This window comes from Anopheles funestus, chromosome 2RL (assembly GCF_943734845.2).
Source record: "Anopheles funestus chromosome 2RL, idAnoFuneDA-416_04, whole genome shotgun sequence".
NCBI lineage: Eukaryota > Metazoa > Arthropoda > Insecta > Diptera > Culicidae > Anopheles > Anopheles funestus.
In genome coordinates, this window is record NC_064598.1 from 32,845,736 (window position 1) to 32,860,861 (window position 15,126).

A 15,126-nucleotide genomic window follows, 5' to 3' on the forward strand; every position below is an offset into this window, starting at 1 on the left:
TTATTCACATTCCACATAAAAAAAAGTTTCCTCTACACACCGTACACAACGAAACATCCCAGTTCTAGCTATGTTCACGCAAATATGCCAACCGGTAAAGTGCGTTTAATCGAAACGCGAGAATCAATGGAATGAAGTTGTTTTTTAGCTGTGCCACGATAACAGTTATGATGCCATTCTATGCTATTTAAAGTTGTATAAAATTTACACTTCTGGTACACACATTCTACTTCGCTTAGGTTCAGCTGCACTAGCGCTTGGAAGCGCGCAACGCAAACGCCGTAATTGTTTGCCGGTGAATATGGCAGTGTCACACGAATAATCAACAAACCACACAACGTTGTGGCGTTGTGCGTTTGGTTAGCAGATATCAACTGACGGTAGTAGACACCAATCGGTCCGTGGTCGGTTGAAGTGAAGAAATAAACACATCCAGCAAAATTTGCCCGACCTAAACAGGCGCCTACCAACACACGAGTGTTTTGTAACTGGTGCGTACGATTAGTGCAAAACCACCACCGCTGTATGCTTTGTACGCGGCGAATTAAGCCGAGATAACACTGAACCAAACACATACCCTTCAACACCAATCATTATGGTGTCGTCAGAAGCAATTGCCAGCCAGGGAGTGTAGTAGTTCTGGGCGTAAAATACAGCCGATTGTAAAGTCCAGCATACAGCTATCATTGTGGCCGTCGGCATAATGCTAGACATCGGCGTACGTTTACCCTGTGCTATCCAATTACTTATCGAGTGGTCGATTGATTGGCAGAGGAATCAATATTGATGAGCACATAATAAGATAACGAGCTGTAACCCATGAACCATACAATGTTTAATTTATTGTTTTAAAAACCTCCGTTTTGTCTAATTAATACATTGTTATTACGAAGAGAAAAAACATGATATGTACAAGTCATAAAAAATAACAATCATTTAATAAAAATATGATTTTAAAATGAATGTTGAACATGAAGCGCTTTACTGCTGGTATTGGATTATGGGAAAAGTAGGTAACGCTTAAAAAATATTAAACGCCTAAATGTAGGCAAGCGCCACAACACCTTCGAGTTGATGCTTGAACCGGTTCAATACATGTAACGTACGCTGAATAGAACAAGGGAGTAGATTTAAAGTAACTTTTTTGAATCAATTATTGCAATAAAATAGCGAATAAATTCTTTTTTAGGGATGATTCAACTATACTGTAGTGCAAAAATTGTGCATTATTGAAAGACTCCCTCGCTATCGTATCAAAACGTAACGTTGAAAGTATTTTCCCTTTCAACTACATATTTTCGCGATAGTTCTGGGCCTTGAATCTTTAGAAACTAAGCGGTACAGAATTCATATTTGCCATATAACAGCTTTATTACTAGAAACAATTGACGATCCATCTCAAATAAATGCGCTGTACTTGATTGTTCCTCGAAAAAAAAAATCCGGCAACGTCGAATTATTCAAGAAGCAGGAGACAACATCTTTTATGCCTTTAACGCTTCATTCAAATTGGCGATTCAACATTGGGCGATTCAATATTCGACGCAATACGATTTCACGATGTCCATGTCACTACATAGATATTATTTGCATTTAATATACATTTATAGTTTTCTTGTGAAATTGTAAAAAACTTTTTTGTACTAGTAAACCATTTACTACTTGAGAATATTAACATCTTTGATAAACGGTTCTGGTACGACTAAAAGTTTCATGAGAATATTTTATTTTGTAGAACCCCAAAGGCGGTGTTGCTCGTTTGCATGACATTCACATATAAATGTCATGGAATATCCAAAATTCCCTTTTACATTGAACTCATATTCAGCTGGGTTCATTTGCCTACGCTTTAGCTGAAGAACCTGTCCACAAACGCGAATCGATAATGAAAGGATATCGATAATTGGTAACCAAGGGACTTTGTTTTTTTTTACTCGCACACAGATAGAATTTCAATAACATTCCTGCCAGCTTATATCTAGGGACGAAAATTCTACCCTACCATGTTAACCTGTATTTACTGTCCTTTCAAATGATTTATCCTCTCGCAATTTGCTGTAAACATTCTAGAGCAGTGGCGCTCACCTCTTCACCTCAAGGTTCGGCGTGTGTTTCCGTGTCAACATGAGTCACCGTATAAGTAATGCTAGCGTAAAAACAAAAAAAAATCCCTATAATGGAATGGAATCCACGATTTTGTGCGCGGGTCCCAAACGACTCGGGGTTTTGTACCAATTATTCGCATATTTAGTGTCTAATTTGTGAACCGTTCGATTTACGGACGAAGGGAAACCAAACAACAGGACGCAGATGGAGGAGTAGTAATATCACCGACCAGTGGCATTGCAAAAACATTTCATCAAAACGAAACCGTACCAACTGTTGCCCATGCCATGGTACGAACGGTCCTTTTGCGCAAATCGAACGCGGAAAATAACGATTGGGAATCCTATTAGAGGTGGTATGCTTCCAGGAAGCACGGCTTTCCCCAGGTTCCCGGAGGTCTTTACGCTTTTTTTTCTTTCGCCGTACGACCAGGACGACCTTCCCAATCGTTTCTCATTCCGTTTGATCGTAACCGTTTCGCACAAATATTCAATCACGGACAATCTTCCATCTGCTGAAACCGGATGCACGGGAGGGGACTAGGGATGAGTTTTGAAACCAGAAATAGAAATATTGTGCACGACAAAAGGACACACTTTCACACGAACGTTGATTTTTTCATTCTACTTTTTGTTTTCCACTCTCCCGCTCTCTCTCTCTCTCTCTCTCGTCAAGCCACAATGATCACGAATGGAAGGACTTGGCAAACGGTGAGAAAGAGTGGCGCGAAAAAAAAAGAAACTAGTGAACGAAAAATACTAATCCCCGATTCGGACGAAACCTTCCATCCCGTGTGTTTTTCTCGCGTGCGTACGTTCCGGTCGTAAATCCTGTAATTTATATTCAATTTCATTTTCCACAATTTCGGACAGCAGGCGTCCATTTGCCCTCATCCTTTCTTGTGCATGATGTGTTGCTTTCAACTCGCTTTTGTCGTTACGCCCGTTTGTGTTCGTTGCTGTATGTTTATTTCTTCGCTACTTACAGCAAGCGGTCCTTGGAGGATCGCGGCTTTGGCGACCAATTTTCGGTGCGTATTTGGCATAAAAATGATTTATTTATTCTCCATGGTAGCCAGAGACCGCCCCAGGAAAAAAACCCCCGGCTGTCGATGATGAAACCCGCACGATACCGAAGGACCATCCCTTTGGACTGGTACATTCAAATGGTGGCCGTCCTTTGCCGTTCGTCGCCCGGGGTGATGGTAGCCATCATTGGCAGTAGCGGAAAATGTTCACCCCAAAAATGCCATGACAGCGAAGTTTCGAGTCGATTTGAGAGTTTTGCAAAGGAAATGATAACGCAAAGCATGGACAAACTGTTTTCAGCGGAATTGGTTTTGACGCTACTTCAAACGGATCCGGAGTGGATGAAATGAGTGACATTTAAACATGCTGTCGCTATGGTGAACGAGTTCAGTTCGTTTTAGCCACTCTGGGAAGGCGAAGAGGTAAAATGATTTTATATTAAAATGTAAAACATGACAAACAATGTACGAAACATTTTTTTTTTTTTTTTGCTTACTAACTCCATTTCCTGTACCCCTTCGAAAGTGCTTAATTTCCGCATTTGCACATTACATCGACTTAACCTCTTTTTTCGCCAGCTAAAAATATCCCTCTACCGGACACGTGGAACGTGGACTGTTGATTTTGGCAAAACACAGAACAAACACATTCGGATGCGTATTTATTATGCGACCTGTTTGCTTGCTTACTGTGTGCTTGGGTTTTTGGGTACTGTTTTACTAGCGCTCTTTATCTAATCTTCTGCATCATAGCGTTACGCGCCTTCCAGGAACGTATAGGGCCTATATTATTTGCCATTAGGTACTGGGTGCTTCTTGTTCCGTTCGCCAGACGATGTTTGTGTTTTTTCCAACGTTTGTTCAAACAGCTCAGATAAATGAGACAAAAGTGTTTGCTGCTGGTAGTATTCGCTTCTGGAACGGTGTATACGGTGTTGTTTTGGAAGATTTAGAAACGAAGATGACGTGAAAAAGGCCTGAAAGTAACTTTTTCCACGTTTCATAACTTTTGTTCTGTTTGACATAATGGGCTTTTGAGGTCATATTATTATGACACCATTTAAAATTCTAACAAACAGCTGTGGGCTAAGTCACAGTATTAGTGGACTAATACTAGTGTTGTTCTGCAAAACGGTTCAATTGAACTTTCGCTAGATAGATGAGTTCCCGCTAGATAGCGATTTCGGCTGAGTGAGGAGCTTCGGCTAAGCGAGGATATTCGGCTGAGCGAGATGAGTGCCGCTGAATAAAAGCCCACCGAAGCTGGCGCCAGGGCTCTTTCCCTAGCGACTCAGTAACAAGACAAGAAGCAGAGGTTTTTTTTAACACCACATCAATTCACACCACACACAATCCACACACCACACTAACACACAAAATACACGTGTGCAATATAGAGTATAGTTAAAGAAAACTGCGTGTCGCGAGTAAATATTTAGGGAAAGAAATCTGTGATTGCTGGACGCAATCTTTGTTGCTGGACGCAACAAGTGTACTTAACAAAATATGTCACAAATCTAGTGGAAAAGCTAGACAACCATTGTTTTCGTAAAGAATGGCAAAGCCGTATACGAAAGAAAATAAAAAAAAACTAATTTGGATTGGTGATGACCAAAAAAGTTATTAAACGAAACAAGTTTTACTTGAATCCCACTTTTAAAAAATATTCTAGAAATATTTAAATGCCCTTTATCGACAGTTTTTTTTTGCTACAACTGGTCAAATTCTTATAGAGTTCTTAGAGGCCACCTAAATCAAAATGTTAACATTTGTTTCAGCATTTTCGTGGCTTTGGTATTGAACTGTTACCCTGTTTTGGTCACGAAATCATTGTACTTGATCCTCCGTTTGAAGTATTGTCTAACAAGCTTAGTCGGACATATCGGAGCATCATTCAGAGGATTGGCAATCTTTGGTAAAACGTTTGCCTTAATCAATCGATAAGCTTGTTTTAAGTAGAACCTTTAACCGCTCTTTCTGGCAAAATAGTTTACCGCTCACCAGATCTTGTCTAGGTACTTGTTCACTGTTTGGAGGATTGCATTCAATCTTCAGTGGGAAAGACATGAGCACTTTGGTCTCGATCGTTATCGCTTTATCGTTTTTCTTTACTGTACTTTTCGATGATGATGGTGAGTTGATTTCGAGCGATCAGTACAATTCTGCTTTTTGACACCCGGGCCGTTCTTCAGTTAAGAGAATATATTTCTATATTTTTTTTAAGATTTTCACTGAGTGTTTATCTGTTGCTCCTTTTATGCATATTATCCTTAGTTTAAACGCCAAAATAAAATAGTTAGCTAATATCTAGACCAACAGCGGTACAACACTAATATTTTGGAATGTTTCTCTGTTTGCCAAAAACACCCAAGAAAAAAAAGATCTTCTCCAAAGAAAGCTTTTCAACAGGATAAATTAACCTCAAACTTTAATTACAACTTTCAACGAGTTCACATAACCCTAAAAATTGCACAGAACCCTTTTATGCTGTGCATTGTAAAGCTCCCTAAACTCATAACTTACATTCTTCTACCTCACCAACAGCGTATTCCAATGAGCTCATCCATCTGTGCAGTTTAATGCATGCATCGAATCGAACGTAACACTTTATTTTTGCTATCAAATGCCGGAAGCTTCCGATGCTACTATGTCCGCTTTGCTACGATACGAACGCCAAACGTTCGTCTAGCTCGTGCCGATCAAAAAGCAACCTCTAATCGATAACCATCCGTAAGGAATGTGTAAACGTTTCAGTTGGTGTACGAGCGACGAAAGCGAAACCGGAACACTCGACGACCTCCAGGACTGAGCAACCAGCAGATTGATCCTTGGCGTACGGTGAAGTTCAATACCGAAGTTTCGTACCGGCAGTAGTGGTAGAAGTGCATGCTAACGATTCGGAACAGGTTATACCGGTGTACGAGAGTGAGCAGGTACCACATCACACCGTTCCGACGGTGTCGCGATGACGCGATGCTGTACCGACACACTCATGGCAGTTTGCTACCGGGTGAGGGAAGGGATAAAAAAAAGCTAAACCGGACCACACCCTTTCCCGTGGTCAAGACTCTTGTGTGCGCGCGAGATTCCAAACAACAACGCGGCAAAGGAAACCAACCCTCAAGGGCACTTGAACGTACCGGTTCGACTAGCAGCGCTGCGACTAGTGTGGTGTGTACGTGTACGTGGACAACCCCTTAAACTGAACTTAAACCCTGGCTGGGCACTATTTGCAACACAAACTCGATCTTCTCCATCCTCCACTCCGGCAGCTACTGCACCAGTGGCCCTGTGACCGGCTTTTCCACGCGTAACGTCAAAACACTAGAGCCACTCCGGGTCCCCTCCTAAGCCATCGGTTTGACCATACACGGTTGCTTAGGTTTCGCACGTGCCCGCACATGAGCGTGTGGAGTAGTGAGCCGGAGATGATAGGGCGATAATGCATCGCTTCATACGACCGTATCTCATACGATCGCATGGCATAGGTCGCGGTTTTTTCATCCTCGTTTTCAGCCTCCTAGTAGACCTGTCAACGGAATCGTTGTTGACGTTTAGTCCGCTGACCTGTCAACGTGTGATTGTTTACTTGGCTGCTCTTCGTATAACGCTTTCCAGGAAACGCTACTAAGGTGACTATTTTTTTCACCCCAATGTTTAACAATAATATAGAAAACTGCTTCTTTCCTATCGATCGATAGCGCCGATGGAAGTTTGCCTTCTCCGGGCACAGTTGGAAGGTTGATGGTGAACATTATCGAACGATTGGGTGTGAATGCTTCGAGCTAATTTTAAACACACAACTTCCGCAACATTACGACATCGAATGATATTTTTTTCTCCTCCCTTTTTTGCTCGTAAACAACAATCTGTTGCGTTTTGTAAATCTAAATCGATTGATTGCACTTGATACCGGCTGATGCAATGGACCAAAAGGCCACCTCTCCGTTGGACAATTGAAGCAAAGCGCAATTTATCGTCCACTTACAGAAAAGACGTCACTGGAATACGAATTAGGTGAATTCTAATTCTAACCCGATGTATTAAATGGGCTGCGTGATCACCGTTGCTACATGACAACGATCGAGTTATCAACCTTACCAAGGGCATTTGCTGGGAGTTTGTGTTGGTGTGGATGGGCATTAGCTTAACTAGATACAGGCATGATACAGGCATTTGTTGAGAAAGCGTGTTCTTGGTTTTAGAACCACCTGGGTACAGTAAACCTTGGCTTGTAAATTAGTTCATCAATATTAAAAATGTACTACGAATAGCTTAAACGTCACTCGACACTAGAGTTCATCCGACTAGTAAACGAATGGAATTGGACTTCATCTGTGCCATCTTTTGCAAGATTTGCATCCCTTCTCTTTGAGTTCGCAACCGACACCAAAGTGCACTCTACGCATCAGTGACACCGCTGACCAGAGTTCCCCTACAGCAGACGTTTCTTTTGGCCTACGGCAAACAATCGACGATGGTGGCTGTGCTCGCGTAACGCTTCTTAATTAATTTACGGCCACCAAATAAATCTTCTCTCCTTTGTGTGAGCTCATCTTGTTCACTCTAACCCATCCGAACGCCACGGGGTTTTTTGGTACGCACGTTACCATCGACGAATGCAACGGCGCCTTATCTTGGTGATCTCGTCTATTGTTCGGTACCGGGGCTGGTGTACGAATTTCGGCAAATGTATAAAAAAACACAGTTTTCGTACTTCGTGTTCATTGCCCAGGTCGCCAGGTAGGGGTGGAATAATTTCGTTACTACCCCACATCACACACACGCTTCCTCCTAGGAGTGGGGTGGTACGAAAACATATTGTTGCACAAATGCGCGTGCATTCAGACAGATCGAATGACACAAAGGTAGGAACGTGTGCGAGATACGAACCAGATGCAACAGATGCCGCATGAAAGCAGTATTGGTGCGCATGGTGGTGCGTGACTGTTTGCGTCAAATTTCCGCACGAACCGTGCGCGATTGTGCGAGGATCGTCACTCACAGCGTTTGTCGGAGAGAGATCAGGTCTGTCGTTATCCATTCGTTCGGTAGTTGTTCGATTGCGTTCGGATTAAAGGGGGTCGGACAAGTTAGTGGGCGGAATTAGTGGTGCTAAATCATGCTGAAGAAGCTGTTAAGATCTTTCGCTTTCACAGTTCTTAAGTAAAGAAATCATCTCGACTGTGTAAAGTGTTGATTCGATCGTCGAATGTTTGCAAAACCTCGTGTTACTTAGAATGTGTTGTGTTCGTGCGAAACAAAACCAGCACAAGGGCTAGGCTGTGTGAGAAAACCCCATTGCTGCACGTGCTCCAACCTAACTTCGGCAAGCGATTCCTCGAACGCCTCGCACCTTGGAAAAGCTATTTCTCGAAGCTGCCACCTCTTCCCCCCGGGCCAGAGGGAGAAATTCAACGAAACGAACACCCTTCAGTACCAGCAACACGAATGCTTTGCTATGCTGGGAGATTTCTTAATTGAAATCTTTGCACCCGGAAAGCGCATCATTCTTCGCACAGCGTAAGAGGTGTTGAGCTTGAGCATTCATTACATCCCTTCGGGCACACCGGTCCACCGCAACCAACGGGCCCCTCCGAGTGGGATCGATCGCAATCTTCACCATAATAGCACTGGCAACCCCAACCAAAAAATGGATGGACTCTCTGCACGCTTTGCAAAAGTGGTGAATGGAAACTGTGGCCGCGCGCGGTGAAGTTCTAAACTAAAGCGTGTTGAAAGCTGCCGCTGATAATTACCGAAGGCGGTGTAAGGCGGTAGAATCTAAACTTTTACAGCGGAACGTTTCTCAACGACAACTTTTCATCGCCCCATCACCACACAGGTCCGGATTGACGCACGAAACGCTTTCTTCATGGCTGCAGGTGAGTGTGGATTTCAAATGAGGGGAGCAAATCCAAGTAAGCAATCTCCTACGGGGGGCATCGGGCATGTGGTTCCGTAAGCTCCATTCCGCTTACCAGCCTATTTCCTGGTCTGGCCGGCTGCTAAAGAGGGTGGACTTAAGGTTTTTGTTTTGTGGCGAAGCACACCCGGCGGCACTAAAGAACCTGGGCAGGTGAAACAAACATCCGTTAGGATGTATTTAAAACCGCAACCGAGGACCGCCAAGTATTTTAAAATCCGCACACAAAATTACGACACCTAATGCACGCGTGTACACGAAGCGTGTTAAATTATTTTCTTACCGTTTTGTTTTTAGAATTTCACAAGCTCTAATCTTTCGCCCGCAGTTGCCCTTAGGGTTGGTACGGTTTTGGTTCGTTCGCCTTGGGGTAATGTATGTTTACGGCATCTTGACCGGTGCAATGACGGAAGTACAGTGCAGTGAAATCTGCCTGGCTTAGCATATTCATGTGAATCAGCAAATTGCTAATTGCTTGTTTTAATATTAGAATGCTTGGATAATAATGATCAATTAGAGTGGGAGCATAACATTGGGAGCATAACAGCCAATGTTAGTAACATGATATTGTATCATTATATTTTAGTTTGAGTGAAATTATGGTTATTCTATTGAATAAAAAGATGTTGTTGAATAAAAATATTTCATCCAATTCTTTAATATAAAGAAAAATGCAACCGGCGCATGTTGTTTGCTCCAAAAAATAAGAGAATCTTTAACAGAATTTATTATAATTCGAAACAAAAATTAAAAAATCATATACCAATACTGATGAGCAAGATTCATCGTTTCCACAGTGAAATATTTCCTCGCAAATAGTTTAGAAAGACATGATATATTAAGATCCCCTTCCAAGTGATTTAGCCATCAGAGGGAAAAGATTACAAACGCAGCAAATTCGTTACAAGCGACCACTGTAAGAAAAATGACAAGAATATGAGTCTAGAGACAAGACACTATCAGAAATTGATTCTATGTGTTCTTCGTCTTCAAAGGCGATTATTTCTTTTGGTAAAAAATTAAAATTTTACAGGAAAATTGGGAAAAAAGTATAGTTTCTGATAAAAATTCTTCTCAATATAGCCCAAAGTTTTTTAAGAAAACATTAAAAACTAGCCTATCTTCTAAAAGTACTTTTATTTATATTTTTCCATTTGAAAGAGGTGTAAATTAATCCATACTATTCAATTGGATTGAACAAACCAATACTTAATAAAAACTAAATGTAACATAACATAGAAGTATTGAAACATTTAATGTTTCCAATAAAATTATTTCAAAGGTGCCTTTACAAGAAAAATAATTCTCCGGAATCTCCACATGTCAGATATGGTACGAAAAATGTATTATTTTCATTTTAGTTACTTCTTCCAATTCAATGTTTTTTGCAATTTTTTGTATCACATTTACAGCAATCACTTACGCAATTCAAATCGTTATTGATTGCAATAGGATAATGTTTTGCTAAAGCTGATTCAACACATACTTTCCAGTAATTTGCCAACTATTCTTCATAGTTCTAATACTAGCCACAAAGGTTTTTGCGATTGCTAGCTGTCCCACCATTAATGTATCGTATGGAAAAAGACAAAAACCAGAAGCACCACCAACAAGTGATAAACGGAGGAGGTAAAGAAAACACCCACCTCAATCAGTGTGTGCTCCCGCGATCAAAACATACAATCAGCTCGAATTAGCTGTATAGCTGTTATTAATCCATTAGAAGCATGGCGACGCGACCATCATACGTGAGAGCCCTTTTTCCGCGGAAGTAGCATCATTTGGCACATGCGAATGTGTACGCAGCATCAACCCCCCATGGCATATTAGAGGGCAGGGTTGCGTTGTAATTTAATTGCACCTTTCAGACTATTTCCTTAAGTTTTGCCCCTTGATGCTTCCTTTTTTTGTGTGTTGATTGTCAATAGATATCAATTAGTGGAGACGGTTAGTAGAGATAAAAATTTGCCAATTCCGCTCACATGGCAAAAGTGGCAGCATCCATCCTCGTTCAGGGGTAAATTAGTTCGTTCGTTGTATCTTCTGTTTTGCTGCTTTATGTTCTCAGTGAACAGGTAGCCGAGATAAATCCATTAAGGGTTGATAATCGATCGAATAGCAGAAGATCCAGAAAAAGGGGGGAAGGGCAGCAAATTTAGTTTCATTTGTTTCTCGACAACCATTGGAGAGTGTATAATCCATTAGCGTGCCATCCTTGATTGAATTCAAACACCCATTTTGCCCCGCTTGCCTGATGAGGTAGTTGTAATGATAAACAAAACAAAAAAAAAAAACAACGGGATCCCATTAAAAGGTAGACACGAAGCAGTTGAGGTATAATTACTACAAATCACTCGCAACTAGCTGTGTGCTGAGCGCCGGACTAATGTGAACCATTGTTACAATTGAAAGAGAACGATTAAGATAAAAAAACTAAGCACAATTCTCTTTGATTGCATAATGTAACACAAAGGGCTTCAGGTGTTTTGTTTTTGTGTATTTAAATAAACTTTTTATATAAATGCAACCACCAACAAATCGTAATGTTGATTATCCATATATGAGAAATTCGTGCTGATGGTATGCAATTAATTAAATCTTTTACCTGAATGTACTTATGTTTGACAAGACACTAAAACCAAAAAATAAATCATTTTAAAACTATTAATCCATTCCATCGTACCACGCATGTCCGCGATGTCTTTTGTCCATCTACCCGTCATCGCATCAACGTAAGCAACAATTCCATGCTCTTCTCCCCAACTCAATTTGCCTCATGAACAAGGTGTAACAGGCCCGCTTGTACAGGTGGGCGCACTTAATTAGTGTCTTGTTGTAATTATGATTTAATTTCATCCAGTTGTGTCGGTCTGTTCATCGAGTCACCGCCGAAATGAAAAGAACCCGCTGTGGCTTAAAAACCTCTCCTCTAATGATGTCTGGAAAGACACTCGTCCGTTCATTTGCCTTGTCTGGTGTGTTTTTATGTCAGTGCTTCACAAAACTTATCTTCCGGTCGGTAGTAGTCAGTAACAGGGAACCGTATTAAAAAATGTTTTACGTATGTTCAAAGGAGTAGAAGACGAAAAAAAGACAACGACAAAGTTGGCAAAATTGTCATACGCGCACATTTAATCTTTTCATTTTACTTCTTTTTGTTTTAATTTCATCGCTGCTTTCAAAGCAAGAATAAATACAAGAGTGGCTGTGAATATTCATGGTAATAAATAAGGATACCTAGCCGTACATTTGCGACCGAACCAGTCGTAGGAACCGAACTTTCATAAGCCAAAAAACAGAATAAGAAAAAGGGAACCGAATGAACAACCATCAAGTCCAACAAAAAAAACAAAAAAAAAGGAAATCAAAAAAAGCTCTTGACGAAGAATAATTAAATGCTACAAAATCCTTCTTCTTTTCCTCCATTTTTCACCCCCATTTTGTAACAAGCGTTGGGTGCAGCCACACTGTCCATGATGCACATTTTCCAGTGCAACTGCATGCAGCACTACGAGGACCGAGTGCGGTAAGACATGAAGCTTTTGGCGTTTTTTTTTTTTGTTAAGTTTTTCCCCTGTCCACTGTAAAGCGGAACTGCACGCTGGAAAGGGTTTTGCGCTGAGTGATTTCAATTTTAGCCAGTCGGTAAATAATTCATTTGCATCTGCTTTGTGTTCTGTTTGTCTACACCCCACCAACAATCGGGGACTGTTTCGATGCTTTTCTCTTTGCCTTAATTTTTAATTCTCCAGCTTCGCTTCGATGTTTTGGAAGCGTTTCGGTCATAGATAGTACAAAACGGTACGCTTGGGAAAATATTGTCACGGAAGTTACATAGCATGATGATGGTTGCTTCTTCAACGGAAAGATAAAAGTTTTGTACGGATGTGCTGAACACAGTGTAACTTTCATTAAAAAATAAATACTTCTCTTTCTCTCAGAAGCGAAAAACTTTACTTAGAAGTGTGTACGGTTCATGTGCGTTGCAAGATTTTTGTTTTACAATTGCAATAGCCTCAATCAAATCGTAAAATAAAGACTAGTTAGAATGCTGACCCAACAGCGCTTCCTGGGGTGTGGTAAATCGTAGAGTAAAACAATCAGATGGTAATTGCATTTCCATTTCCAAAAACCGATCCGTTACCGTACCCGAATGAAAATAAAACTCGGTCAAAGCAGGGTTCCCTCGGTGAAGGGGAACCATCTTCTTCGCTCCGTTACATTCTAACAAAAAATCATACACTGAAGTACGTTATAATCTTCAAGTGTGTTCCGCTCACGTTAACATGGGGCTTAGCAGGGGTTATTAACTGGAAGGTGGAGAAAGTCGAAAAGAACATCTTCGGCTTCCGACAGAGCCACGTTGAAAGAAAGCTCCGTCACGTTATTCTGTCACAGTTTGATGGGTTTTTTGTTTCTGTTTTATGTTCATGTGTTTATTCAGATTCATTTTCTGTTTCCTCTTTTCCTAACTCTTTTCTTATTTAATTGATTCTGTGATATTGTTTTATTGCTGTATGGCTCAATCAAAACATTGACTACTTATCTTTTATAATATAAAGTTAAAAGAAGTTGTGTTGTCTTATTTCCATTTTAATTTTTTAATTGTCATTAATGAACAAGCTCAAAAATGCTTATTGTTTCTAACATATTACACTGAGAAAAGAAACTCTTACCTCGAAACGGCAAATGAGCAAAGCAAATGTAACGCTTTGAAGTGGGTTTGGATTCAAGCACTTTTCACTGTACTGAATGGCACTTTTTGTTGCTTTAGTTTATTATTATTAACACTCGAAAAAAAACCTTAAAACTCACTGACAGTTCTTTAACTTAACTGGCAATTATTACGTCAAAGATTACCACTCAATTTCTTTACACTTTGGCTCGATAAAAGTAAACAAATCACTCTTTTTTATCGACGCGAATCAAACCTTTTACTTTTACCAAATTTGTTAACAATTTACGCTATTAACAAAATGTAAAGTATCTTCGTTTCTGTACCTATATACACTGCTGTACAGCACCTTCCGGAACGTTGCACGGACGCAAGCGAACTGATTATTACCGGACAAGTGTTGCGTACTGATGTCACACCGCTTCAAGGGTATCAGGAATAGGATCCATTCCAAGGCTCACACACAGGACAAGTAGAACAGAAGGAACAGGAACGAACACAACAAAAGCAAAGCCAGACTCACGAACAAAACTGGCTGCTAGTAATACAAGAAGAAGAGGAAAAAAACGAATGTAAAACAAACGATCGGCCTCGGGAGAAGATTCCCCATCGATGGGCACCAGGGCCATCATCAATACGCGGCACTCGATCCTCTTATCAGACCTTCTTCTCAGGTCCACACGCTCGGATCGCTCGGTGCATGTTTATTCGTACGGTGCTGGTGCCACTGCGAGGGCAGAAGTTATCAGCTCCCTATTCTGCCGGTTCGACTCCACCATCGATTGCTGTGGATCGGTGTGGATGGTGCGGTAAGAAGCATTCATCAAATCTATCTCCCTTTCCCCGCTGCTAGTGAATCAGTTTTTAAAACGCAAACTAATTGCTAGATTTGTTAGATTAGCTGAGGAGTATACTGAAACACAGCGTTTAGTGATAAGAATCAGTAAAATAGGTAAATAAATCTGATCAGTAGTTTACGGTTATGCACGCGTTCTATCTAGATCGAGAAGCATTAAAATCAAACATAACTCAGTTTATTTAGGCGAAGGATTTAATCGGTTTGCAAATCCACAGCTGCACAGATTCTGCTAATCAGTAAACTAATTTGCATTCATTTCCCGCTAGGTGACGCTATGACTAACTTTTGAATTTCAATTTACAATATGGCTGAGCACATAGTAATTTCCGTTGATTTGACTTATATTTTGTATAATAATTATTTTGTTTATAATTCGTGATAATTATATGTTTTTTTAACATATTTATTCTTGTTTCAATAGCAAAAAAAAAATAAAAAAGAAAAAAAGGATTAAGAGGGTGAAATGGACAAATATCTGTTTTTCATGAGGATTACTCCACAATATCCATTACTTTTGCTTGACTCATTACTAC

The 15,126-nt window shown here is 40.6% G+C and overlaps 2 protein-coding genes across 3 annotated transcripts in view; one reads left to right on the forward strand and one right to left on the reverse strand.

Annotated features, from left to right (window-relative positions):
• LOC125764343 (galactokinase-like) overlaps positions 1-14,285 on the reverse strand; it is a 31,145-nt gene extending 16,860 nt beyond the window's left edge. Inside the window, exon 1 of one of the 2 annotated variants that reach the window (XM_049428496.1) lies at positions 224-404. In XM_049428496.1, the coding sequence (XP_049284453.1) occupies positions 224-225 (2 nt within the window). In that variant the 5' untranslated portion in view covers positions 226-404. Of the gene's footprint in view, positions 1-223; positions 405-13,735 lie in introns of those variants that run through there. The other variant, XM_049428497.1, reaches the window with a different exon arrangement.
• The window catches only part of LOC125764320 (extracellular serine/threonine protein CG31145), a 55,954-nt gene continuing 47,668 nt past the window's right edge, over positions 6,841-15,126 (forward strand). Inside the window, exon 1 of the mRNA XM_049428465.1 lies at positions 6,841-9,018. The gene's annotated coding sequence lies outside the window, so the exon portion shown is untranslated. The remainder of the gene's footprint in view (positions 9,019-15,126) is intronic.